The following is a 27,033-nucleotide window of genomic DNA, read 5'->3' as shown; positions in this document are numbered from 1 at the left end:
ACAGAGCGGCATGGACTAAGATACAGTAGAATAGTATAGAATACAGTATATACAGTTGAAGTCGGAAGTTTATCTACACTATCTACACCTTATGGACAGAGTTAATTTTACAATAATTATATTATATATATATATATATATTATTATTTATTTTTTTCGCTCCTGAACTTCTTCTACTCTCAACCTCTCCGATCATTTTCATGATGTCCATCCGGTTTGCTTCTATATGCCATATCTTTCTAACTGTGCTCTTTCCCAAAAGCTCCCAACCTACAACCTATATACTTATAATTTATTATGGACACAGTATGCTTACATTATTAGTTATCTTTGTTATTATATGTTGTTATTTGTTATTAGTCCCATCCTTCAACTCCATTCAACCCCTCCCATTTATCTCTTAACACCATCCATATTGGATTTCTATTTGCCATAGATATTTCAACTGTACTGTGATGTTTTACAAAAGTTCTGAACCCTTCTATTCTCATTGCTTCTACAGATTGTGGTAGCATTGGCTTTGAATTGTTTAACTTGGGTCAAACGTTTCGGGTAGCCTTCCACAAGCATCCCACAATAAGTTGGGTGAATTTTGGCCCATTCCTCCTGACAGAGCTGGTGTAACTGAGTCAGGTTTGTAGGCCTCCTTGCTCGCACACGCTTTTTCAGTTCTGCCCACACATTTTCTATAGGATTGAGGTCAGGACTTTTTGATGACCACTCCAATACCTTGACTTTGTTGTCCTTAAGCCATTTTGCCACAACTTTGGAAGTATGCTTGGGGTCATTGTCCATTTGGAAGACCCATTTGCGACCAAGCTTTAACTTCCTGACTGATGTCTTGAGATGTTGCTTCAATATATCCACATAATTTTCCTTCTTCATGATGCCATCTATTTTGTGAAGTGTACCAGTCCCTCTTGCAGCAAAGCACCCCCACAGCATGATGCTGCCACCCCCGTGCTTCACGGTTGGGATGGTGTTCTTCGGCTTGCAAGCCCCCCCTTTTTCCTCCAAACATAACGATGGTCATTATGGCCAAACAGTTATATTTTTGTTTCATCAGACCAGAGGACATTTCTCCAAAAAGTACGATCTTTGTCCCCATGTGCAGTTGCAAACCGTAGTCTGGCTTTTTTAATGGCGGTTTTGGAACAGTGGCTTCTTCCTTGCTGAGCGGCCTTTCAGGTTATGTCGATATAGGACTAGTTTTACTGTGGATATAGATACTTTTGTACCCGTTTCCTCCAGCATCTTCACAAGTTCAAGGATCAAGGATCTCTCTGTACTTTGCTCCGTTCATCTTTCCCTCAATCCTGACTAGTCTCCCAGTCCCTGCCACTGAAAAACATCCCCACAGCATCATGGTGACTTGACGCTTGGCATTCAGGCCAAAGAGTTCAATCTTGGTTTCATCAGACCAGAGAATCTTGTTTCTCATGGTCTGAGATTCCTTTAGGTGCCTTTTGGCAAACTAAAAGTAGGCTGTCATGTGCCTTTTACTGAGGAGTGGCTTCCATCTGGCCACTCTACCATAAAGGCCTGATTAGTGGAGTGCTGCAGAGATGGTTGTCCTTCTGGAAGGTTCTCCCATCCCCACAGAGGAACTCTGAAGCTCTGGCAGAGTGACCATTGGGTTCTTGGTCACCTCCCTGACCAAAGCCCTTCTCCCCCGATTGCTCAGTTTGGCCCGGCAGCCAGCTCTAGGAAGAGTCTTGGTGGTTCCAAATTTCTTCTATTTAAGAATGATGGAGGCCACTGTGTTCTTGGGGACCTTCAATGCTGCAGAAATGTTTTGGTACCCTTCCCCAGATCTGTGCCTCGAAACAATCCTGTCTCTGAGCTCTACGGGCAATTCCTTCGACCTCATGGCTTGGTTTTTGCTCTGACATGCACTGTCAACTGTGGGACCTTATATAGACAGCTGTGTGTCTTTCTAAATCATGTCCAATCAATTGAATTTACCACAAATGGACTCCAATCAAGTTGTAGAAACATCTCAAGGATTATCAATGGACACAGGATGCACCTGAGCTCAATTTCAAGTCTCATAGCAAAGGGTCTGAATACAATTGCTAAAATTTCTAAAAAACAGTTTTTGCTTTGTCATTATGGGGTATTTGTGTGTAGATTGATGAGGAAAAAATACATAATTCAATCAATTTTAGAATAAGGCTGTAACATAACAAAATGTGGAAATAGTCAACTTCTTTATAAATAAATATATGGACGAGCGATGTCTAAAGGAAAAAGTCTAAAGTCCTCTATAAAGTGCAGATGGGAAGTAGACGGAAAGTGTCATATCATGATGAAGTCCATGGATTTATTGCAGAAGTCGCACGAGAATGGCCAAAGCTGCAAAGGTCCCGAACCGTCCCGCCATAACCGCTGTCCCTCCGTTGGTCTTAGTCTCCCTGTTCATGGGCCTCACAGGTCTCAGAGGCCTGGTGATTACGGCTGGGTTGTGGTTGTTGAGCAGCTGTGTAGCTCGAACCTCCCGGACCACCCTGGTATAGTCCCTCTCCTTGGAGACACACCGGTAATTCCCATAGTGCTCTGTCTGCATGGAGGGGATGAGGTGGAGACAGCTGGCCTGCAGCCGCAGACAGGGGTGTGTCGTGCCCAGGTGTTCCCAGCTGTAGTGTGCGTGGTAAGAGTCGATGGGACAGGACAGGTAGAAGGGGACGTCCAGGGGCAAAGAGTGGACCGATACACCGAGGGCGTTCCTGGACGAGGAGGGGGAGGGGGGGTGGGAAGGCTGTGTGTCGCGTCTGGTCCTGTTGCTGGTAGGCATCTTTGGTTCTGGAGAAAGAGCAGGAAAAATGTATTTAACCAGGTAGGGGAATGAAAATCCAGCCTACTCAGATTGACTGATTTGATTGATTGTATTATTATCAGTGTGTGAGATGTCAATGTACAGTATACCTTCTGCTATTTCAGCTTCTGCTGTTTTAGGGCACACATTAGTTTGTCCTCCATTGATATTTTGAATGCCTCCCCTATGGACAGAGACACAACAACAACAACAACTAAAACAACATTTTAATCACAACATTCAGTTCACAAAGACTATAACTAAGGTTATATCAGTTTAGATACGGTAGACAGCAATGCTAGGTATTTAAATACGAATCAAAAGAGGGAAGCTCTGCTACAGTTACTGTAAAAGGTTCTTTGGGGTCTAGACAGGTTACTGTAAAAGGCTCTTTGGGGTCTAGACAGGTTACTGTAAAAGGCTCTTTGGGGTCTAGACATGTTCCTGTAAAAGGCTCTTTGGGGTCTAGACATGTTACTGTAAAAGGCACTTTGGGGTCTAGGACAGTTACTGTAAAAGGCTCTTTGGGGTCTAGGACAGTTACTGTAAAAGGCTCTTTGGGGTCTAGGACAGTTACTGTAAAAGGCTCTTTGGGGTCTAGGACAGTTACTGTAAAAGGCTCTTTGGGGTCTAGGCCAATTACTGTAAAAGCACTTTATGAAAACTGCTGATGTGAAAAGGCCTTCTAAATAAAGTTGATTGAAAGAAACGGCTAGCTAGCCGTTTTTCGAACAGAGTCAACACAGTAGCCATTGTGTGCTGTACTGTGGCAGCTAAATACAATATATTTGTGCTAGCTAGCCAACGTTTAATTATTGCTGCGTTATGAAAGGAACTAGACACGGACACGAATTATCTGTTTAGTGTGTTAACACACTATTGGTGGTTTGTTGTGACCAAGTGTTGGTGCTAAACTGTGTGTTATTGGATGCTAGCATGCTAGTTAGCTATGGTGTCATAGTTAGCTAGCTGAATAAAGTGGGTTGAGTCTATTCCTTGAAACATTGAACCGCTGTGGTTCACAACAATTCTGATTTCTAAAGGTGGAAGTTGGGAGAGTTTTTGTTCGGGTGGTTCAGTGAAACAATTATAGTTTCGGAGGTGGAAGTTTTGGTGAGGGAGGCCCTGCTCTCTCCTCTCCCAGATGTTTAGTTCATTTCATTCCGATCTCCTCTGCATTATTGTAGCCATTTGCTACAGCCTGTCAACTATGCCTCTGCCTATCCCTGTTCTCTCCTCTCTGCACAGGCTACACAAACGCCTCACACCGCGTGGCTGCTGCCTCTCTAACCTGGTGGTCCCTGCACGCACCCCACACCTGGAGTTCCAGGTCTCAGGCAGCCTCTGGAACTGCCGTTCTGCTGCCAACAAAGCTGACTTCATCCCAGCCTATGCTAACCTCCAGTCCCTCGACTTCCTGGCGCTGACGGAAACATGGATTACCACTGAAAACACTGCTACTCCTACTGCTCTCTCCTCGTCTGACCATGTGTTCTCGCATACTCCGAGAGCATCTGGTCAGAGGGGTGGTGGCACAGGAATCCTCATCTCTCCCAAGTGGACATTCTCAATTTTTCCCCTAACCCATCTGTCTATCTCCTCATTTGAATTCCATGCTGTCACAGTCACTAGCCCATTTAAGCTTAATATCCTTGTCATCTATCGCCCTCCAGGTTCCCTTGGAGAGTTCATCAATGAGCTTGACGCCTTGATAAGTTCCTTTCCTGAGGATGGCTCACCCCTCACAGTTTTGGGGGATTTCAACCTCCCTACGTCCACATTTGACTCATTTGTCTCTGCCTCCTTCTTTCCACTCCTCTCCTCTTTTGACCTCACCCTCTCACCGTCCCCCCCTACTCACAAGGCAGGCAATACGCTTGACCTCATCTTTACTAGATGCTGCTCTTCTACTAATCTCACTGCAACTCCCCTCCATGTCTCCGACCACTACTTTGTTTCCTTTTCTCTCTCGCTCTCCTCCCACACTACTCACTCTGCCCCTACACAGATGGTAATGCGCCGCCGCAACCTTCGCTCTCTCTCTCCCACTACTCTCTCCTCTTCCATCCTATCATCTCTTCCCTCTGCTCAATCCTTCTCCCTCCAATCTCCTGATTCTGCCTCCTCAACCCTCCTCTCCTCCCTTTCTGCATCCTTTGACTCTCTGTGTCCCCTATCCTCCCGGCCGGCTCGGTCCTCCCCTCCAGCTCCGTGGCTTGATGACTCATTGCGAGCTCACAGAACAGAGCTCCGGGCAGCGGAGCGGAAATGGAAGAAAACTAAACTCCCTGCCGACCTGGCATTTTTTCACTCCCTCCTCTCTACATTTTCTTCATCTGTTTCTGCTGCTAAGGCCACTTTCTACCACTCTAAATTCCAAGCATCTGCCTCTAACCCTAGGAAGCTCTTTGCCACATTTTCCTCCCTGCTGAATCCTCCCGCCCCCCCCCCCCCCTCTCTCTCTGTGGATGACTTCGTCAACCACTTTGAAAAGAAGGTTGACGACATCCGATCCTCGTTTGTTAAGTATAATGACACTGCTGGTCCTACTCACACTGCCCTACCCTATGCTCTGACTTCTTTCTCCCCTCTCTCTCCAGATAAAATCCTGCGACTTGTGACTGCAGGCCGCCCAACAACCTGCCCGCTTGACCCCATCCCCTCCTCTCTTCTCCAGACCATCTCCGGTGACCTTCTCCCCTACCTCACCTCGCTGATCAACTCATCCTTGACCGCTGGCCATGTCCCTTCCGTCTTCAAGAGAGAGAGAGTTGCACCCCTTCTCAAAAAACCAACACTCGATCCCACTGATGTCAACAACTACAGACCAGTATCCCTTCTTTCTTTTCTTTCCAAAACTATTGAGCGTGTCGTCTTTAGCCAACTCTCTTGCTATCTCTCTCAGAATGACCTTCTTGATCCAAACCAGTCAGGTTTCAGGACTGGTCATTCAACTGAGACTGCTCTTCTCTGTGTCACGGAGGCTCTCCGCACTGCTAAAGCTAACTCTCTCTCCTCTGCTCTTGTCCTTCTAGACCTGTCTGCTGCCTTTGATACTGTGAACCATCAGATCCTCCTCTCCACCCTCTCCGAGCTGGGCATCTCCGGCGCGGCTCACTCCTGGATTGCGTCCTACCTGACCGGTCGCTCCTACCAAGTGGCGTGGCGAGAAGCTGTCTCCGCACCACGTGCTCTCACCACTGGTGTCCCCCAGGGCTCAGTTCTAGGCCCTCTCCTATTCTCCCTATACACCAAGTCACTTGGCTCTGTCATATCCTCACATGGCCTCTCCTATCATTGCTACGCTGACGATACACAATTAATCTTCTCCTTTCCCCCTTCTGATAACCAGGTGGCGAATCGCATCTCTGCATGTCTGGCAGACATATCAGTATGGATGACGGATCACCACCTCAAGCTGAACCCTGGCAAGACGGAGCTGCTCTTCCTCCCGGGGAAGGACTGCCCGTTCCATGATCTCGCCATCACGGTTGACAACTCCGTTGTGTCCTCCTCCCAGAGTGCGAAGAGCCTTGGCGTGACCCTGGACAACACCCTGTCGTTCTCCGCTAACATCAAGGCGGTGACCCGATCCTGCAGGTTCATGCTCTACAACATTCGGAGAGTACGACCCTGCCTTACACAGGAAGCGGCACAGGTCCTAATCCAGGCACTTGTCATCTCCCGTCTGGATTACTGCAACTCGCTGTTGGCTGGCCTCCCTGCCTGTGCCATTAAACCCCTACAACTCATCCAGAATGCCGCAGCCCGTCTGGTGTTCAACCTTCCCAAGTTCTCTCACGTCACCCCCCTCCTCCGCACACTCCACTGGCTTCCAGTTGAAGCTCGCATCCGTTACAAGACCATGGTGCTTGCCTATGGAGCAGTGAGGGGAACGGCACCTCCGTACCTTCGGGCTCTGATCAGTCCCTACACCCAAACGAGGGCATTGCGTTCATCCACCTCTGGCCTGCTGGCTCCCCTTCCTCTGCGGAAGCATAGTTCCCGCTCAGCCCAGTCAAAACTGTTCGCTGCTCTGGCACCCCAATGGTGGAACAAGCTCCCTCACGACGCCAGGACAGCGGAGTCACTCACCACCTTCCGGAGACATTTGAAACCCCACCTCTTTAAAGAATACCTGGGATAGGATAAAGTAATCCTTCCACCCCCCCAAAAAAAAAAAAAAAAAAAAAAAAAGTGTAAAGTGGTTATCCCACTGGCTATAGGGTGAATGCACCAATTTGTAAGTCGCTCTGGATAAGAGCGTCTGCTAAATGACGTAAATGTGCCCTTGAGCAAGGCACTTAACCCTAATTGCTCCTGTAAGTCACTCTGGATAAGAGCGTCTGCTAAATGACTAAAATGTAATGTAAATGTAAATATATAACTTATGGAACAGCCATGCTGACGGAACAGCCATGCTGACGGAACAGCCATGCTGACGGAACAGCCATGCTGACGGAACAGCCATGCTGACGGAACAGCCATGCTTGGTCATTTGAGTAGGAGAAAAAGAGGAAACTTACGGGACAGTGGGACGGCAGCCAGCCTCTGTCCAGGCGCAGTACGGGTCTCTGGCCAGAACACACTCAGCACAGGATACGTTATAGTCCTGGCACCTCTGGAGGTCCAGAATGGAGATCTGCTCTGACAAACCCACCACCAACTTCCTCTGGGAGTGGACAGAAAGACGCTAGTTAATATTAAAACATCCCGTCACATATATTTCACATTTGAACAATATCTATCTTTAATACCCATCAGAGTCTAAGCCCTGTCTTTTTTGGGCTTACTGATATTAGCTCATACAAATGCTTTGCACAGAGGGGTCATATTAGTGTGTAATCCAAACAGTTCGGACGCTACAAACAGAAGTTGGCAGATCGGCGTTACCGACTTCAGACGAGTCTCCTGACACTTGTGGAGGTTGTAGAGCAAAATGGAGAACACCATCGTGTTCGTGAGAGTGTCATCTTTCCAGGGGTCATAATAGTTTGTAGGCTAAAACGTTCGGACGCTACAGACGATATTGTGAGAAGACACATTCTCCTGGTCTGACCAACACCGCTCTAGCTCTGCCACCTTTCACCACAGATGAGGAAGTGCGACATCGGCGGCTGTGGTGGATTGAGACGATGCAAAAAAACAACATATCTCCATCTTAAACTGACAGATTTTTAAGGGGATTATTTGATTATGCTAATTAGATGTCAGTGTGGGCGTGGACATCGCCCTTAGGGGTTAAAATCATTAGCGGTTTGTAAAAGCAATAAGGCATACAGTATTTTGTGAATAACAACACGGCTAATGGCGGTTCCCTTTCAGTCAGTCAACTTCAGTTCAACATACTATGGGGAATCGGAATCTCGCAACTTCAGTTGAAGGAACTAAAATTACGACTGACAAAGCCAATGAAATCCGCGTCTCACTGGAAGCCCCGGGTTCAAGTCCGGGCTCTGGCTGGGCCACTCAAGGACATTCAGAGACTTGTCCCAAAGCCACTCCTGCGTTGTCTTGGCTGTGTGCTTGGGGTCATTGTCCTGTTGGAAGGTGAACCTTCGCCCCAGTCTGAGGTCCTGAGCGCTCTGGAGCAGGTTTTCATCAAGGATCTCTCTGTACTTTGCTCTGTTCACCTTTCCATCGATCCTGACTAGTCTCCCAGTCCCTGCCACTGAAAAACATCCCCACAGCACGATGCTGCCACCACCATGCTTCACCGTATGGATGGTATTGACCAGGTTATGAGAGGTGCCTGGTTTCCTCCAGACGTGACACTTGGCATTCAGGCCAAAGAGTTCAATCTTGGTTTCATCAGACCAGAGAATCTTGTTTCTCATGGTCTGAGAGTCCTTTACGTGCCTTTTGACAAACTCCAAGCGGGCTGTCATGTGCCTTTTACTGAGGAGTGGCTTCCGTCTGGCCACTCTACCATGAAGGCCTGATTAGTGTAGTGCTGAAGAGATGGTTATCCTTTAAAAAAAATCCATTTTAGAACAAGGCTGTAACCAGTGGTGGAAAAAGTACCCAATTGTCATACTTGAGTAAAAGTAAAGATACATTAATAGAAAATTACTCAAGTAAAAGTGAAAGTCACGCAGTAAAATACTACTTGAGTAAATGTCTAAAAGTATTTGGTTTTAAATATACTTAAGTATCAAAAGTAAATGTAATTGCTAAACTATACTTAAGTATCAAAAGTAAAAGTAAAAGTATAAATCATTTCACATTCCTCATATTAAGCAAACCAGACGGCATGATTTTCTGGTTGTTTTAATGTACGGATAGCCAGGGGGGACATTCCAACACTCAGACATCATATACAGATAGCCAGGGGCACACTCCAACACTCAGACATCATATACAGATAGCCAGGGGGGACACTCCAACACTCAGACATCATATACAGATAGCCAGGGGGGACACTCCAACACTCAGACATCATATACAGATAGCCAGGGGGGACACTCCAACACTCAGACATCATATACAGATAGCCAGGGGGGACACTCCAACACTCAGACATCATATACAGATAGCCAGGGGGGACATTCCAACCCTCAGACATCATATACAGATAGCCAGGGGGGACATTCCAACCCTCAGACATCATATACAGATAGCCAGGGGGGACATTCCAACCCTCAGACATCATATACAGATAGCCAGGGGGGACATTCCAACCCTCAGACATCATATACAGATAGCCAGGGGGGACATTCCAACACTCAGACATCATATACAGATAGCCAGGGGGGACATTCCAACACTCAGACATCATATACAGATAGCCAGGGGGGACACTCCAACACTCAGACATCATATACAGATAGCCAGGGGGGACATTCCAACACTCAGACATCATATACAGATAGCCAGGGGGGACACTCCAACACTCAGACATCATATACAGATAGCCAGGGGGGACACTCCAACACTCAGACATCATATACAGATAGCCAGGGGGGACACTCCAACACTCAGACATCATATACAGATAGCCAGGGGGGACACTCCAACACTCAGACATCATATACAGATAGCCAGGGGGGACACTCCAACACTCAGACATCATATACAGATAGCCAGGGGGGACATTCCAACCCTCAGACATCATATACAGATAGCCAGGGGGGACATTCCAACACTCAGACATCATATACAGATAGCCAGGGGGGACACTCCAACACTCAGACATCATATACAGATAGCCAGGGGGGACACTCCAACACTCAGACATCATATACAGATAGCCAGGGGGGACATTCCAACACTCAGACATCATATACAGATAGCCAGGGGGCACACTCCAACACTCAGACATCATATACAGATAGCCAGGGGGGACACTCCAACACTCAGACATCATATACAGATAGCCAGGGGGGACATTCCAACCCTCAGACATCATATACAGATAGCCAGGGGGGACATTCCAACACTCAGACATCATATACAGATAGCCAGGGGGGACATTCCAACCCTCAGACATCATATACAGATAGCCAGGGGGGACATTCCAACCCTCAGACATCATATACAGATAGCCAGGGGGGACATTCCAACCCTCAGACATCATATACAGATAGCCAGGGGGGACATTCCAACACTCAGACATCATATACAGATAGCCAGGGGGGACATTCCAACCCTCAGACATCATATACAGATAGCCAGGGGGGACACTCCAACACTCAGACATCATATACAGATAGCCAGGGGGGACACTCCAACACTCAGACATCATATACAGATAGCCAGGGGGGACACTCCAACACTCAGACATCATATACAGATAGCCAGGGGGGACACTCCAACACTCAGACATCATATACAGATAGCCAGGGGGGACACTCCAACACTCAGACATCATATACAGATAGCCAGGGGGGACACTCCAACACTCAGACATCATATACAGATAGCCAGGGGGGACACTCCAACACTCAGACATCATATACAGATAGCCAGGGGGGACACTCCAACACTCAGACATCATATACAGATAGCCAGGGGGGACACTCCAACACTCAGACATCATATACAGATAGCCAGGGGGGACACTCCAACACTCAGACATCATATACAGATAGCCAGGGGGGACACTCCAACACTCAGACATCATATACAGATAGCCAGGGGGGACACTCCAACACTCAGACATCATATACAGATAGCCAGGGGGGACATTCCAACCCTCAGACATCATATACAGATAGCCAGGGGGGACACTCCAACACTCAGACATCATATACAGATAGCCAGGGGGGACACTCCAACCCTCAGACATCATATACAGATAGCCAGGGGAACACTCCAACACTCAGACATCATTTACAGATAGCCAGGGGGGACACTCCAACCCTCAGACATCATATACAGATAGCCAGGGGGGACATTCCAACACTCAGACATCATATACAGATAGCCAGGGGGGACATTCCAACACTCAGACATCATATACAGATAGCCAGGGGGGACACTCCAACCCTCAGACATCATATACAGATAGCCAGGGGGGACACTCCAACCCTCAGACATCATATACAGATAGCCAGGGGAACACTCCAACACTCAGACATCATTTACAGATAGCCAGGGGGGACACTCCAACCCTCAGACATCATATACAGATAGCCAGGGGGGACATTCCAACCCTCAGACATCATATACAGATAGCCAGGGGGGACACTCCAACACTCAGACATCATATACAGATAGCCAGGGGGCACACTCCAACCCTCAGACATCATATACAGATAGCCAGGGGGGACATTCCAACCCTCAGACATCATATACAGATAGCCAGGGGGGACACTCCAACACTCAGACATCATATACAGATAGCCAGGGGGCACACTCCAACACTCAGACATCATTTACAGATAGCCAGGGGGGACACTCCAACCCTCAGACATCATATACAGATAGCCAGGGGGCACACTCCAACACTCAGACATCATATACAGATAGCCAGGGGGGACATTCCAACACTCAGACATCATATACAGATAGCCAGGGGCACACTCCAACACTCAGACATCATTTACAGATAGCCAGGGGCACACTCCAACACTCAGACATCATTTACAGATAGCCAGGGGCACACTCCAACACTCAGACATCATTTACAGATAGCCAGGGGCACACTCCAACACTCAGACATCATATACAGATAGCCAGGGGGCACACTCCAACACTCAGACATCATATACAGATAGCCAGGGGGGACACTCCAACACTCAGACATCATATACAGATAGCCAGGGGGGACATTCCAACACTCAGACATCATATACAGATAGCCAGGGGCACACTCCAACACTCAGACATCATATACAGATAGCCAGGGGCACACTCCAACACTCAGACATCATATACAGATAGCCAGGGGGGACACTCCAACACTCAGACATCATATACAGATAGCCAGGGGGGACATTCCAACACTCAGACATCATTTACAGATAGCCAGGGGGGACATTCCAACCCTCAGACATCATATACAGATAGCCAGGGGGGACATTCCAACACTCAGACATCATATACAGATAGCCAGGGGGGACATTCCAACACTCAGACATCATTTACAGATAGCCAGGGGGGACATTCCAACACTCAGACATCATATACAGATAGCCAGGGGCACACTCCAACACTCAGACATCATATACAGATAGCCAGGGGCACACTCCAACACTCAGACATCATATACAGATAGCCAGGGGGCACACTCCAACACTCAGACATCATATACAGATAGCCAGGGGGCACACTCCAACACTCAGACATCATATACAGATAGCCAGGGGCACACTCCAACACTCAGACATCATATACAGATAGCCAGGGGGGACACTCCAACACTCAGACATCATATACAGATAGCCAGGGGGGACACTCCAACACTCAGACATCATATACAGATAGCCAGGGGGGACACTCCAACCCTCAGACATCATATACAGATAGCCAGGGGGGACACTCCAACACTCAGACATCATATACAGATAGCCAGGGGGGACACTCCAACACTCAGACATCATATACAGATAGCCAGGGGGGACACTCCAACCCTCAGACATCATATACAGATAGCCAGGGGGGACACTCCAACACTCAGACATCATATACAGATAGCCAGGGGGGACACTCCAACACTCAGACATCATATACAGATAGCCAGGGGGGACACTCCAACCCTCAGACATCATTTACAGATAGCCAGGGGGGACACTCCAACACTCAGACATCATTTACAGATAGCCAGGGGGGACACTCCAACACTCAGACATCATATACAGATAGCCAGGGGGGACACTCCAACACTCAGACATCATATACAGATAGCCAGGGGCACACTCCAACACTCAGACATCATATACAGATAGCCAGGGGCACACTCCAACACTCAGACATCATATACAGATAGCCAGGGGCACACTCCAACACTCAGACATCATATACAGATAGCCAGGGGGGACACTCCAACCCTCAGACATCATATACAGATAGCCAGGGGGGACACTCCAACACTCAGACATCATATACAGATAGCCAGGGGGGACACTCCAACACTCAGACATCATATACAGATAGCCAGGGGGGACACTCCAACCCTCAGACATCATATACAGATAGCCAGGGGGCACACTCCAACACTCAGACATCATATACAGATAGCCAGGGGGCACACTCCAACACTCAGACATCATATACAGATAGCCAGGGGGGACACTCCAACCCTCAGACATCATATACAGATAGCCAGGGGCACACTCCAACCCTCAGACATCATATACAGATAGCCAGGGGGACACTCCAACCCTCAGACATCATATACAGATAGCCAGGGGCACACTCCAACACTCAGACATCATATACAGATAGCCAGGGGCACACTCCAACACTCAGACATCATTTACAGATAGCCAGGGGGACACTCCAACCCTCAGACATCATATACAGATAGCCAGGGGGGACACTCCAACACTCAGACATCATATACAGATAGCCAGGGGGCACACTCCAACACTCAGACATCATATACAGATAGCCAGGGGGCACACTCCAACACTCAGACATCATTTACAGATAGCCAGGGGGGACACTCCAACACTCAGACATCATATACAGATAGCCAGGGGGCACACTCCAACACTCAGACATCATATACAGATAGCCAGGGGCACACTCCAACACTCAGACATCATATACAGATAGCCAGGGGCACACTCCAACACTCAGACATCATATACAGATAGCCAGGGGGGACACTCCAACACTCAGACATCATATACAGATAGCCAGGGGGCACACTCCAACCCTCAGACATCATATACAGATAGCCAGGGGGGACACTCCAACACTCAGACATCATATACAGATAGCCAGGGGGCACACTCCAACACTCAGACATCATATACAGATAGCCAGGGGGGACACTCCAACACTCAGACATCATATACAGATAGCCAGGGGGCACACTCCAACACTCAGACATCATATACAGATAGCCAGGGGGGACACTCCAACCCTCAGACATCATTTACAGATAGCCAGGGGCACACTCCAACACTCAGACATCATTTACAAACAAAGCATTGGTGTTTAGTGAGTCCACCAGATCAGAGGCAGTAGGGATGACCAGGGATGTTCTCTTGATAAGTGTGTGAATTGGACAATTTTCCTGTCCTGCTAAGCATTCAAAATGTAACAAGTACTGTTGGGTGCCAGGGAAAATTTATGGAGTAAAAAGTACATTATTTTCTTTAGGAATGTACGAAAGTAAAAGTTGTCAAAAATAGAAATAGTAAAGTAAAGTACAGATACCCCCAAAAAATTTAGACCCCTTCACTTTTTCCACATTTTGTTACGTTACAGCCAGTGGTGTAAAGTACTTAAGTAAAAATACTTTAAAGTACTAAGTAGTACTTTAAAGTATTTTTACTTAAGTACTTTATACCACTGGCTGTAACGTAACAAAATGTAGAAAAAGTGAAGGGGTCTGAATACTTTCCGAATGCACTGCAACCTGATCACATAGGGCTTAGGTCATATCTCATATAACCTGTACACTCACTGTATATCTATACTGAATACCACCCTTCTGAATACCACCCTTCTGGTCATGTCCAAAATAACATGATCACGGTACATTTTTGTAATTTAGCAGACGCTCTTATCCAGAGCGACTTACAGGAGCAATTAGGGTTAAGTGCCTTACTCAAGGGCACATTGAAAGATTTTTCACTTAGTCTTCTCTGGGATTCGAAACAGCAACCTTTCATTACTGGCCCAACACTCTTAACCACTAGGCTTCCTGCCACCCCTGCCAGTACCTTTCTAGAGTCCAGTTTCATTGATCTGATGACATCAGAGTGGTTGGAGAGATGAGTCTCTGAGATGATGAATGGTTTAAAACCATCCTTTAAGATCTTATGGATCATTCCGGTGTCTGGGAGGGAAGAAGGATACAGAAAGTTAACACAGTCATTTGCAAGCTGAAGTAGGCCTGTTTGCAGAGGCCTGGCAGTAAGTAAGTAGCCCTCTAAGAGCTTTGGCTTGTGCCATCTGGATGAGACTGAGAAATAGCTTCTCCGCCCAGTACCCTGCCCTGAACTTAGTCACTGTAAATAGCCGGCTACCACCCGGTACTCTACCCTGCACCTTAGAGACTGCTGCCCTATGTACACAGTCATTGAACATTTTAATAATGTTTACACACTGTTTTACCCACTTCCTATGTATATACTGTATTCTAGGCATGGTTCATCCTATTTCCTTTTTATTTTTATTTAATTTTTTTAGCTATGTGTGTATAGTTTATTTTACATTACTGCCCTGGTATTACTGATCATGTAAATACAAGATTATTGTTGTATTTGACACTCTGAATAACATGTGAATGTGATAAAGTTATCATAATGCTGTTATCAACCATATGATAAACAATGGTCACGTTGTAATCTTCATTTCATCGTCCTGTTGTTAGAGGAATGTTCCAGAACAGCAGGAAATGCAAACTTGTTGTGGATTCAAGGTTTAAACAGGCTTCTAAAGTTTGTAATTTCCACTTTAAAACTTCAGGAAAAACTTAACAAAAAATGTATCAACCTCTACCACAAATGTCCATTAATTATAATCCACATTTCCTGTTGCTGCAGGATTATTTTCCTGTTGTGTGAAACTGGCTCAAATTAAGATCCGACATCTGTAGTTCACCAACAGCATCAAGAGAACCAACAGCATCAAGAGAACCAACAGCATCAAGAGAACCAACAGCATCAAGAGAACCAACAACTTGAGAGTCTATTTCCAGACTTGGAGCCCAGACATCACATACCAGTTGCTAGCAGCAGGACGTTGTGCATGGTGTGGTCTGCCGCCTGTACTCTGTCCACAGCTATCTTGGTGTAGTAATAGTTAGATATGTAGAATGGGGTGTAGGGCTGGATGGGATGGATCCAGTCTGTCATCTCTGGGTGATCCTTTATCACGTTCACCGTAGCCAACGGCAGGTCTTTACTGTTAGGGACACACTGAGGAGATAAGACAGGAGAACAGGTCTTTACTGTTAGGGACACACTGAGGAGATAAGACAGGAGAACAGGTCTTTACTGTTAGGGACACACTGAGGAGATAAGACAGGAGAACAGGTCTTTACTGTTAGGGACACACTGAGGAGATAAGACAGGAGAACAGGTCTTTACTGTTAGGGACACACTGAGGAGATAAGACAGGAGAACAGGTCTTTACTGTTAGAGACACACTGAGGAGATAAGACAGGAGAACAGGTCTTTACTGTTAGGGACACACTGAGGAGATAAGACAGGAGAACAGGTCTTTACTGTTAGGGACACACTGAGGAGATAAGACAGGAGAACAGCTCTTTACTGTTAGGGACACACTGAGGAGATAAGACAGGAGAACAGGTCTTTACTGTTAGGGACACACTGAGGAGATAAGACAGGAGAACAGGTCTTTACTGTTAGGGACACACTGAGGAGATAAGACAGGAGAACAGGTCTTTACTGTTAGGGACACACTGAGGAGATAAGACAGGAGAACAGGTCTTTACTGTTAGGGACACACTGAGGAGATAAGACAGGAGAACAGGTCTTTACTGTTAGGGACACACTGAGGAGATAAGACAGGAGAACAGGTCTTTACTGTTAGGGACACACTGAGGAGATAAGACAGGAGAACAGGTCTTTACTGTTAGGGACACACTGAGGAGATAAGACATGAGAACAGGTCTTTACTGTTAGGGACACACTGAGGAGATAAGACAGGAGAACAGGTCTTTACTGTTAGGGACACACTGAGGAGATAAGACAGGAGAACAGGTCTTTACTGTTAGGGACACACTGAGGAGATAAGACAGGAGAACAGGTCTTTACTGTTAGGGACACACTGAGGAGATAAGACAGGAGAACAGGTCTTTACTGTTAGGGACACACTGAGGAGATAAGACAGGAGAACAGGTCTTTACTGTTAGGGACACACTGAGGAGATAAGACAGGAGAACAGGTCTTTACTGTTAGGGACACACTGAGGAGATAAGACAGGAGAACAGGTCTTTACTGTTAGGGACACACTGAGGAGATAAGACAGGAGAACAGGTCTTTACTGTTAGGGACACACTGAGGAGATAAGACAGGAGAACAGGTCTTTACTGTTAGAGACACACTGAGGAGATAAGACAGGAGAACAGGTCTTTACTGTGAGGAAAAAGGGGGATGCTTGCAAGCCGAAGAACACCATCCCAAGCACGGGGTGGCAGCATCATGCTGTGGGGGTGCTTTGCTGCAGGAGGGACTGGTGCACTTCACAAAATAGATGGCATCATGAGGAAGGAAAATTATGTGGATATATTGAAGCAACATCTCAAGACATGGGTCTTCCAAATGGACAATGACCCCAAGCATACTTCCAAAGTTGTGGCAAAATGGCTTAAGGACAACAAAGTCAAGGTATTGGAGTGGCCATCATAAAGCCCTGACCTCAATCCTATAGAAAATGTGTGGGCAGAACTGAAAAAGCGTGTGCGAGCAAGGAGGCCTACAAACCTGACTCAGTTACACCAGCTCTGTCAGGAGGAATGGGCCAAAATTCACCCAACTTATTGTGGGAAGCTTGTGGAAGGCTACCCGAAATGTTTGACCCAAGTTAAACTATTTTACGGCAATGCTACCAAATACTAATTGAGTGTATGTAAACTTCTGACCCACTGGGAATGTGATGAAATAAATAAAAGCTGAAATAAATCATTCTCTCTACTATTATTCTGACATTTCACATTCTTAAAATAAAGTGGTGATCCTAACTGACCTAAGACAGGGAATTTTTACCTTGATTAAATGTATTTGGCTAAGGTGTATGTAAACTTCCGACTTCAACTGTATATAAATATGTCTTATGGCGGTATACAAGAAGAACAGTCACTTCCTTCCTTCCAGTCAACGTGCAGCCTGGTATCATTTAGCAGACGCTCTTATCCAGAGTGACTTACATTATCTTTTTATTTTATTTTTCATACTGGCCCCCCGTGGGAAACGAACCCACAACAGAGCTACATCCCTGCCGGCCATTCCCTCCCCTACCCTGGACGACGCTGGGCCAACTGTGCGCCGCCCCATGGGTCTCCCGGTCACGGCCGGCTACGACAGAGCCTGGATTCGAACCAGGATCTCTAGTGGCACAGCTAGCACTGTGATGCAGTGCCTTAGACCACTGCGCCACTCGGGAGCAGTGGTAAAGGGAGTCTGGAAGCACAGTGGCCTTAGTCAGGAGGTAAAACAATACAAGTCCTTCTCAGACAGTTGTTATAGCCTATAAAAAAATGTCTTAGTCACAATACCAACGTAGACAAAACAATAGAACATCTCATAAAGGAAGAGAATGACGAAGGTAGGGTCAGGGTGGAGGGCAGAGGAAAAACAGATTGAGGAAGTTGTTCAGACAATAAACCACCTAACTGTCACGATCGACAAAGGGAGTAGACCAAGGCGCAGCGTGATCTTTTATTTAATGAATGCACGAACAACAAAACAACAAACGATAACGTGACGTCCTATGTTAAACACACACAACAAACACGGAACACACCGAAAGGAACAAGATCCCACAAACACTATGGGAAAACAGACTGTTTAAATATGGTTCCCAATCAGAGACAACCAGCCACAGCTGACACTCGTTGCCTCTGATTGAGAACCACACTGGCCAACATAGAAATACAATACTAGAACACGACATAGAAACACAAACACATAGAAACTACACACCCTGGCTCAAAATATAGAGTCCCCAGAGCCAGGGTGTGACACTAACAGAAACCCGACTACACCCAAAAACATGCAGGGTCTCAGTAGCGGTAGATGTTACAACACCGAGGGACGCGTCAAACCTGCAGGGTCTCAGTAGTGGTAGATGTTACAACACCGAGGGACGGGTCAAACCTGCAGGGTCTCAGTAGTGGTAGATGTTACAACACCGAGGGACGGGTCAAACCTGCAGGGTCTCAGTAGTGGTAGATGTTACAACACCGAGGGACGGGTCAAACCTGCAGGGTCTCAGTAGTGGTAGATGTTACAACACCGAGGGACACGTCAAACCTGCAGGGTCTCAGTAGTGGTAGATGTTACAACACCGAGGGACGCGTCAAACCTGCAGGGTCTCAGTAGTGGTAGATGTTACAACACCGAGGGACGCTTTCTGTTAGCTAAATGTATCTGCTGCTTTAATGCTGTGGTCATAGATACAGCCCAGACAGGCAACTATGAGTCACACAGCAGTGGATGTTATGTGTCATGACCGCACAGCCACAGCCCCAGCCACAGCCACAGCCACAGCCACAGCCACAGCCACAGCCACAGCTATAGAAAGACGTGTGATCTGAACTCTGAGCTGTAAAGGCCCGTGTTTCCATGCTTTAGTCAGCTGTTACAGGCCAGGCCAGGGAGGGCCCATCTTTAGGATGTGTCCCAAATGGCACCCTATTCCCTATCTAGTGCACTACTTTAGACCAGGGCCCATAGCCAAATGGCACCCTATTCCCTATCTAGTGCACTACTTTAGACCAGGGCCCATAGCCAAATGGCACCCTATTCCCTATCTAGTGCACTACTTTAGACCAGGGCCCATAGCCAAATGGCACCCTATTCCCTATCTAGTGCACTACTTTAGACCAGGGCCCATAGCCAAATGGCACCCTATTCCCTATCTAGTGCACTACTTTAGACCAGAGCCCATAGCCAAATGGCACCCTATTCCCTATGTAGTGCACTACTTTAGACCAGGGCCCATAGCCAAATGGCACCCTATTCCCTATCTAGTGCACTACTTTAGACCAGGGCCCAAAGCCAAATGGCACCCTATTCCCTATCTAGTGCACTACTTTAGACCAGAGCCCATAGCCAAATGGCACCCTATTCCCTATGTAGTGCACTACTTTAGACCAGGGCCCATAGCCAAATGGCACCCTATTCCCTATGTAGTGCACTACTTTAGACCAGGGCCCATAGCCAAATGGCACCCTATTCCCTATCTAGTGCACTACTTTAGACCAGAGCCCATAGCCAAATGGCACCCTATTCCCTATGTAGTGCACTACTTTAGACCAGAGCCCATAGCCAAATGGCACCCTATTCCCTATCTAGTGCACTACTTTAGACCAGGGCTTTGGACAAAAGTAGTGCACAACATAGGGAACAGGATGCCATTTGGGAAGCAGGCCATGTTTCCCTTTGTCTCTGGGAATACTGATGTTCCTATAATGCACATGAATAATGAGTCCGGTCCTATGTGCCTCAAACTTTCCTTTGTTTTTCAGTCACTTGTTATTCATGGTCCACATGAGGCCGGCTGAAATATGTCTGATTCTCTAGCTCAGAATAAGAAGGCAACAGACTCCTTTTCTTAACGTGAGTCTCTCGATATGAACAGTAGAGATTTACATGTAGCTGCAGAATAGATGAGGAAAACAGGCAGGATTCCTTACTGTTCCAGGTCTTGGGTTGGGGATGTCTTCATTGTATCCCTTGAAGGGAGAGTTCTGGAATATCCTGTCGATCTCTGCCATGGAGTAGACGCAGACAGCTGTGCCATTCCTATTGGTGGAGAGAACAGGTTAGACTCAGGTTAGATTGTTCATCTTCAGAGGCTTATGTAAATGTTGATCAAGAAGACAGCATTTCTCTACAAATTCCTTCTGAAATGTATACAAACTCCATTGTGGCTACCGAACACTCCCAAAGACTACAGAAACGGCCTGAGACTACAGAAGCGGCCTGAGACTACAGAAACGGCCTGAGACTACAGAAACGGCCTGAGACTACAGAAACGGCCTGAGACTACAGAAACGGCCTGAGACTACAGAAACGGCCTGAGACTACAGAAACGGCCTGAGACTACAGAAACGGCCTGAGACTACAGAAACGGCCTGAGACTACAGAAACGGCCTGAGACTACAGAAACGGCCTGAGACTACAGAAACGGCCTGAGACCACAGAAACGGCCTGAGACTACAGAAACGGCCTGAGACTACAGAAACGGCCTGAGACTACAGAAACGGCCTGAGACTACAGAAACGGCCTGAGACTACAGAAACGGCCTGAGGTTCCTCAGGTAGAACCTTTGTTTAACAGAACACGGTCATCTTCCTCAGGTAGAACCTTTGTTTAACAGAACACGGTCATCTTCCTCAGGTAGAACCTTTGTTTAACAGAACATGGTCATCTTCCTCAGTGTAACAAGTGTTGAATTTCATGTTGTATAATTGCAAAAAAAAAAATGGAATAGTTCCCATGCCTGATATTAGTATATATTCCTTTTGTTGTTGTCAGTGTCCTTTTAAATGTCACACACTTCCTTCTCCTTCTGCATTCCCCCTCATAAACATCTCCCATCCTCCTTACCTCTCCTTCTGCATTCCCCCTCATAAACATCTCCCATCCTCCTTACCTCTCCTTCTGCATTCCCCCTCATAAACATCTCCCATCCTCCTTACCTCTCCTTCTGCATTCCCCCTCATAAACATCTCCCATCCCCCTTACCTCTCCTTCTGCATTCCTCCTCATAAACATCTCCCATCCCCCTTACCTCTCCTTCTGCATTCCCCCTCATAAACATCTCCCATCCCCCTTACCTCTCCTTCTGCATTCCCCCTCATAAACATCTCCTGTCCCTCCTTACCTCTCCTTCTGCATTCCCCCTCATAAACATCTCCCATCCTCCTTCCTTCTCCTTCTGCATTCCCCCTCATAAACATCTCCCATCCTCCTTACCTCTCCTTCTGCATTCCCCCTCATAAACATCTCCCATCCTCCTTACCTCTCCTTCTGCATTCCCCCTCATAAACATCTCCCATCCTCCTTACCTCTCCTTCTGCATTCCCCCTCATAAACATCTCCCATCCTCCTTACCTCTCCTTCTGCATTCCCCCTCATAAACATCTCCTGTCCCCCCTTACCTCTCCTTCTGCATTCCCCCTCATAAACATCTCCCATCCTCCTTACCTCTCCTTCTGCATTCCCCCTCATAAACATCTCCCATCCTCCTTACCTCTCCTTCTGCATTCCCCCTCATAAACATCTCCTGTCCCCCTTCCTTCTCCTTCTGCATTCCCCCTCATAAACATCTCCCATCCTCCTTACCTCTCCTTCTGCATTCCTCCTCATAAACATCTCCTGTCCCTCCTTACCTCTCCTTCTGCATTCCCCCTCATAAACATCTCCTGTCCTCCTTCCTTCTCCTTCTGCATTCCCCCTCATAAACATCTCCTGTCCTCCTTCCTTCTCCTTCTGCATTCCCCCTCATAAACATCTCCCATCCTCCTTACCTCTCCTTCTGCATTCCCCCTCATAAACATCTCCCATCCTCCTTACCTCTCCTTCTGCATTCCCCCTCATAAACATCTCCTGTCTCCCCTTCCCTCTCCTTCTGCATTCCCCCTCATAAACATCTCCCATCCTCCTTCCCTCTCCTTCTGCATTCCCCCTCATAAACATCTCCCATCCTCCTTACCTCTCCTTCTGCATTCCCCCTCATAAACATCTCCCATCCTCCTTACCTCTCCTTCTGCATTCCCCCTCATAAACATCTCCTGTCCTCCTTACCTCTCCTTCTGCATTCCCCCTCATAAACATCTCCCATCCCCCTTACCTCTCCTTCTGCATTCCTCCTCATAAACATCTCCCATCCCCCTTACCTCTCCTTCTGCATTCCCCCTCATAAACATCTCCTGTCCCTCCTTACCTCTCCTTCTGCATTCCCCCTCATAAACATCTCCTGTCCCCCCTTCCTTCTCCTTCTGCATTCCCCCTCATAAACATCTCCTGTCCCCCCTTCCTTCTCCTTCTGCATTCCCCCTCATAAACATCTCCTGTCCCCCCTTCCTTCTCCTTCTGCATTCCCCCTCATAAACATCTCCTGTCCCTCCTTACCTCTCCTTCTGCATTCCCCCTCATAAACATCTCCTGTCCCCCCTTACCTATTCCATGTCTACTGTATCCATGTGGAAGAGGTAGATTATGAAAATCATAATCAATCCTATATGTTAAAATACTTATAATGAGTGAATAGGGTCACTGACAGTGTTTGATAAAGGTCTCCCACCATGATATTGGGATATGTATGTATTTCAGTCATTTATTTACTTTTATCTGTTGACTGCTAGCTAGTTACTGTACTTTTCTCTGTACACGTCATCATGGAGCTAGCTAGCATGGCTATTCATGTCCCCTTTCATTGTTCATTTTTACTTTGAAGAGTTGGCGTATAAAGGCAGCACAGCATTTGTTTGTGGAAGTGTTTCCTGACATTATTAGAAAATAAAACCTAATTAGACCAACCCAGATCCTCTGGTCATCTGATCAAAACACAATGCAGAGGAAATCTACACCGGTCACATCAGGAAGAACCTTTGTTTAACAGAACACGGTTATCTTCGTGTTCTGTTAAAAGAGCACACAGCTCAGACTTTCGAATGAATCATTTATTGACGTCAGTGGGAGACTGAGGTAAGCGCGCAGATCTCAAGTCAGAATACCACTCCAGTGACTTTGTAGTTTAGAACTAGGAGCATTGGGAGAATGCATATGGACAGTAGCTGCTGGGAGATAAGAGAGACAGCAGAATCCTCTCACCAGCTGCTAGTGAACAGAGCATACACTTGTGAGTCCCTCCATTCCTCCGCGTGGAGCACGAAGATGTCTTGGAGACGGTTGAAGTAGAGCGACTCGTTGGGAATCCCACACACCAGCCGAGCCTTCAGGAATGACGTCCACATGTTCTGGAAGAACCGCTTAGAACCGCCTTCATCCACCTGTAGAATGACATCACCACCATCATCACCATCATCATCGACATTATCATCATCACCACCATCATCACCATCATCCTCACCACCACCATCATCCTCACCACCACCATCATCCTCACCACCACCATCATCCTCACCACCACCATCATCCTCACCACCACCATCACCACCACCATCATCACAATCATCCTCACCACCACCATCATCATCATCCTCACCAACACCATCATCCTCACCACCACCATCATCCTCACCACCACCATCATCCTCACCACCACCATCACCACCACCATCATCACAATCATCCTCACCACCACCATCATCATCCTCACCACCACCATCATCATCACCACCATCATCATCATCAACAAACCTCCATACACCTGCACAATGATGACATCATCAGAACAAACCTCCTTCATACACCTGCACAATGATGACATCATCAGAACAAAGAAACTGAAGAAGAACCAAGCCAAACAAAGGTCTTCATTTCAATGCTTCCAGAACTGTGACCCCTTTAATCGGACCAGTAACAAACATGGAACCAAGACAGATGTCTCACAGTGGAAGTGTAGTCTTTGAAAGCCATGTAGTGTTCATCTGCACAGATGGTTCTGTTCCTGGTTCACATCTCTTCACATAACGTACTGTAGCTAGAATGTTAGTGGCCTTCAAGATTCACAGGTGGCATGGTTGGCCTACATTCCAGGATCTACAGTAATGTGTCTTCTCAAACAAACAGCAGAGCTGGGCTGCTAGACAGAGCTGGGCTGCTAGACAGAGCTGGGCTGCTAGACAGAGCTGGGCTGCTAGACAGAGCTGGGCTGCTAGACAGAGCTGGGCTGCTAGACAGAGCTGGGCTGCTAGACAGAGCTGGGCTGCTAGACAGAGCTGGGCTGGGCTGCTAGACAGAGCTGGGCTGCTAGACAGAGCTGGGCTGCTAGACAGAGCTGGGCTGCTAGACAGAGCTGGGCTGCTAGACAGAGCTGGGCTGGGCTGCTAGACAGAGCTGGGCTGCTAGACAGAGCTGGGCTGCTAGACAGAGCTGGGCTGCTAGACAGAGCTGGGCTGCTAGACAGAGCTGGGCTGCTAGACAGAGCTGGGCTGGGCTGCTAGACAGAGCTGGGCTGCTAGACAGAGCTGGGCTGCTAGACAGAGCTGGGCTGCTAGAAGGCCTTGTACTGCAGTACAATAAACACTAAAGGTGCTGGCACAGCTGGTGGTGGGACTGACTGGAATCTGTGGGATGTGGGGAGTGTTAGTGTGGATATTACCAGGCCTAGTTCAGCACTATCAGCCTATGGTTCATCAACCACTGAACTGTGCTGGATGAAAAACACTTCTAATCCTGGAGTCAGATACATTTTTGCTGTATAACTCCAATGGTTGGTGTTATGCCCAACTATGCAGGCGTTAAGCCAGGATATACACTACATTACCAAAAGTATGTGGACACCTGATTGTCGAATATCTCATTTGTATTAGTATTTATTAAGGATCCCCATTAGTTCCTGCCAAGGCAGCAGCTACTCTTCCTGGGGTTTATTATGGATCCCCATTAGTTCCTGCCAAGGCAGCAGCTACTCTTCCTGGGGTTTATTATGGATCCCCATTAGTTCCTGCCAAGGCAGCAGCTACTCTTCCTGGGGTTTATTATGGATCCCCATTAGTTCCTGCCAAGGCAGCAGCTACTCTTCCTGGGGTTTATTATGGATCCCCATTAGTTCCTGCCAAGGCAGCAGCTACTCTTCCTGGGGTTTATTATGGATCCCCATTAGTTCCTGCCAAGGCAGCAGCTACTCTTCCTGGGGTTTATTATGGATCCCCATTAGTTCCTGCCAAGGCAGCAGCTACTCTTCCTGGGGTTTATTATGGATCCCCATTAGTTCCTGCCAAGGCAGCAGCTACTCTTCCTGGGGTTTATTATGGATCCTGTTAAGTTGCGTCAATTCAAATCTGGTATTAGGAACAAAAGAGGTCAATACACGTCTTCTAAAATAGACTAGTATTTTAATTAATGCAAAACACTTCAATGGTAAATATGATGTTCGTATATACGGGTCCACTGAAATACCACGCAGGGCACTCAGAGAACTGATCCATTGTTCTAAGTTCTTCTTCAAATACTCTGACAGAGATAGTTCCCGCTCCCTGCTGGCCAATCAGAGTAGAGACTGAGCGTGGTTTAGACTTACTCAGCCTATCGTTGGCGCACAGGCTGGTCCCAGACCCTTGGCGCTTCACTGTTGCCAGGCATAAGTTGTTATCTGCAGCTGGTCCAGAAAGTCAGCACCCATAGACACAGTTTCCCAGTACTTTCCCACCCTAACTGTACTCTTTGTACCTACGTCCTTGGACGGTTCAACAAAGAGGCAGTGTTTGTGTCTGTGAGAGTCACAAGCCTTATCTCCCCCTTCCCCCTAACGTTCCTCACATGAATCACAGCTTGTTATGTGAAACAATTTATATCAGTACAGTACAAACCTATTATGTTTAATCATTAATGCATTCTTTCTAAGCTAGGCATCACATCTAGTTATAAGAAAATAGACCCCCACAATCCCCATTAGTTCCTGCCAAGGCAGCAGCTACTCTTCCTGGGGTTTATTATGGATCCCCATTAGTTCCTGCCAAGGCAGCAGCTACTCTTCCTGGGGTTTATTATGGATCCCCATTAGTTCCTGCCAAGGCAGCAGCTACTCTTCCTGGGGTCTAAGGCAGTTATACAAATAATTGTACTGCTTGCATCAGTTACTTGATGTGGAATAGAGTTCCATGTAGTCATGGCTCTATGTAGTACTGTGCACCTCCCATAGTCTGTTCTGGACTTGGGGATTATAAAGAGACCTCTGGTGGCATGTCTTGTGGGGTATGCATGGGTGTCTGAGCTGTG

General features: G+C 47.1%; 1 protein-coding gene across 1 annotated transcript in view; it reads right to left on the bottom strand.

Moving 5' to 3' along the window:
- Window positions 1-818: 818 nt before the first annotated feature.
- sema7a (semaphorin 7A (JohnMiltonHagen blood group)) overlaps window positions 819-27,033 on the bottom strand; it is a 53,219-nt gene continuing 27,004 nt past the window's right edge. The window contains exons 8-14 of the mRNA XM_084186004.1: window positions 23,962-24,140; window positions 20,817-20,925; window positions 16,158-16,353; window positions 15,154-15,269; window positions 7,342-7,487; window positions 2,926-2,999; window positions 819-2,802 (exon numbers count right to left, since the gene is read on the bottom strand). Coding sequence (XP_084042130.1) covers window positions 2,324-2,802; window positions 2,926-2,999; window positions 7,342-7,487; window positions 15,154-15,269; window positions 16,158-16,353; window positions 20,817-20,925; window positions 23,962-24,140 — 1,299 coding nt within the window. The 3' untranslated portion in view covers window positions 819-2,323. The remainder of the gene's footprint in view (window positions 2,803-2,925; window positions 3,000-7,341; window positions 7,488-15,153; window positions 15,270-16,157; window positions 16,354-20,816; window positions 20,926-23,961; window positions 24,141-27,033) is intronic.

Source organism: Coregonus lavaretus, assembly GCF_964263955.1.
Source record: "Coregonus lavaretus genome assembly, chromosome: 21".
NCBI lineage: Eukaryota > Metazoa > Chordata > Actinopteri > Salmoniformes > Salmonidae > Coregonus > Coregonus lavaretus.
This window is presented reverse-complemented; position numbering and strand designations above follow the sequence as displayed.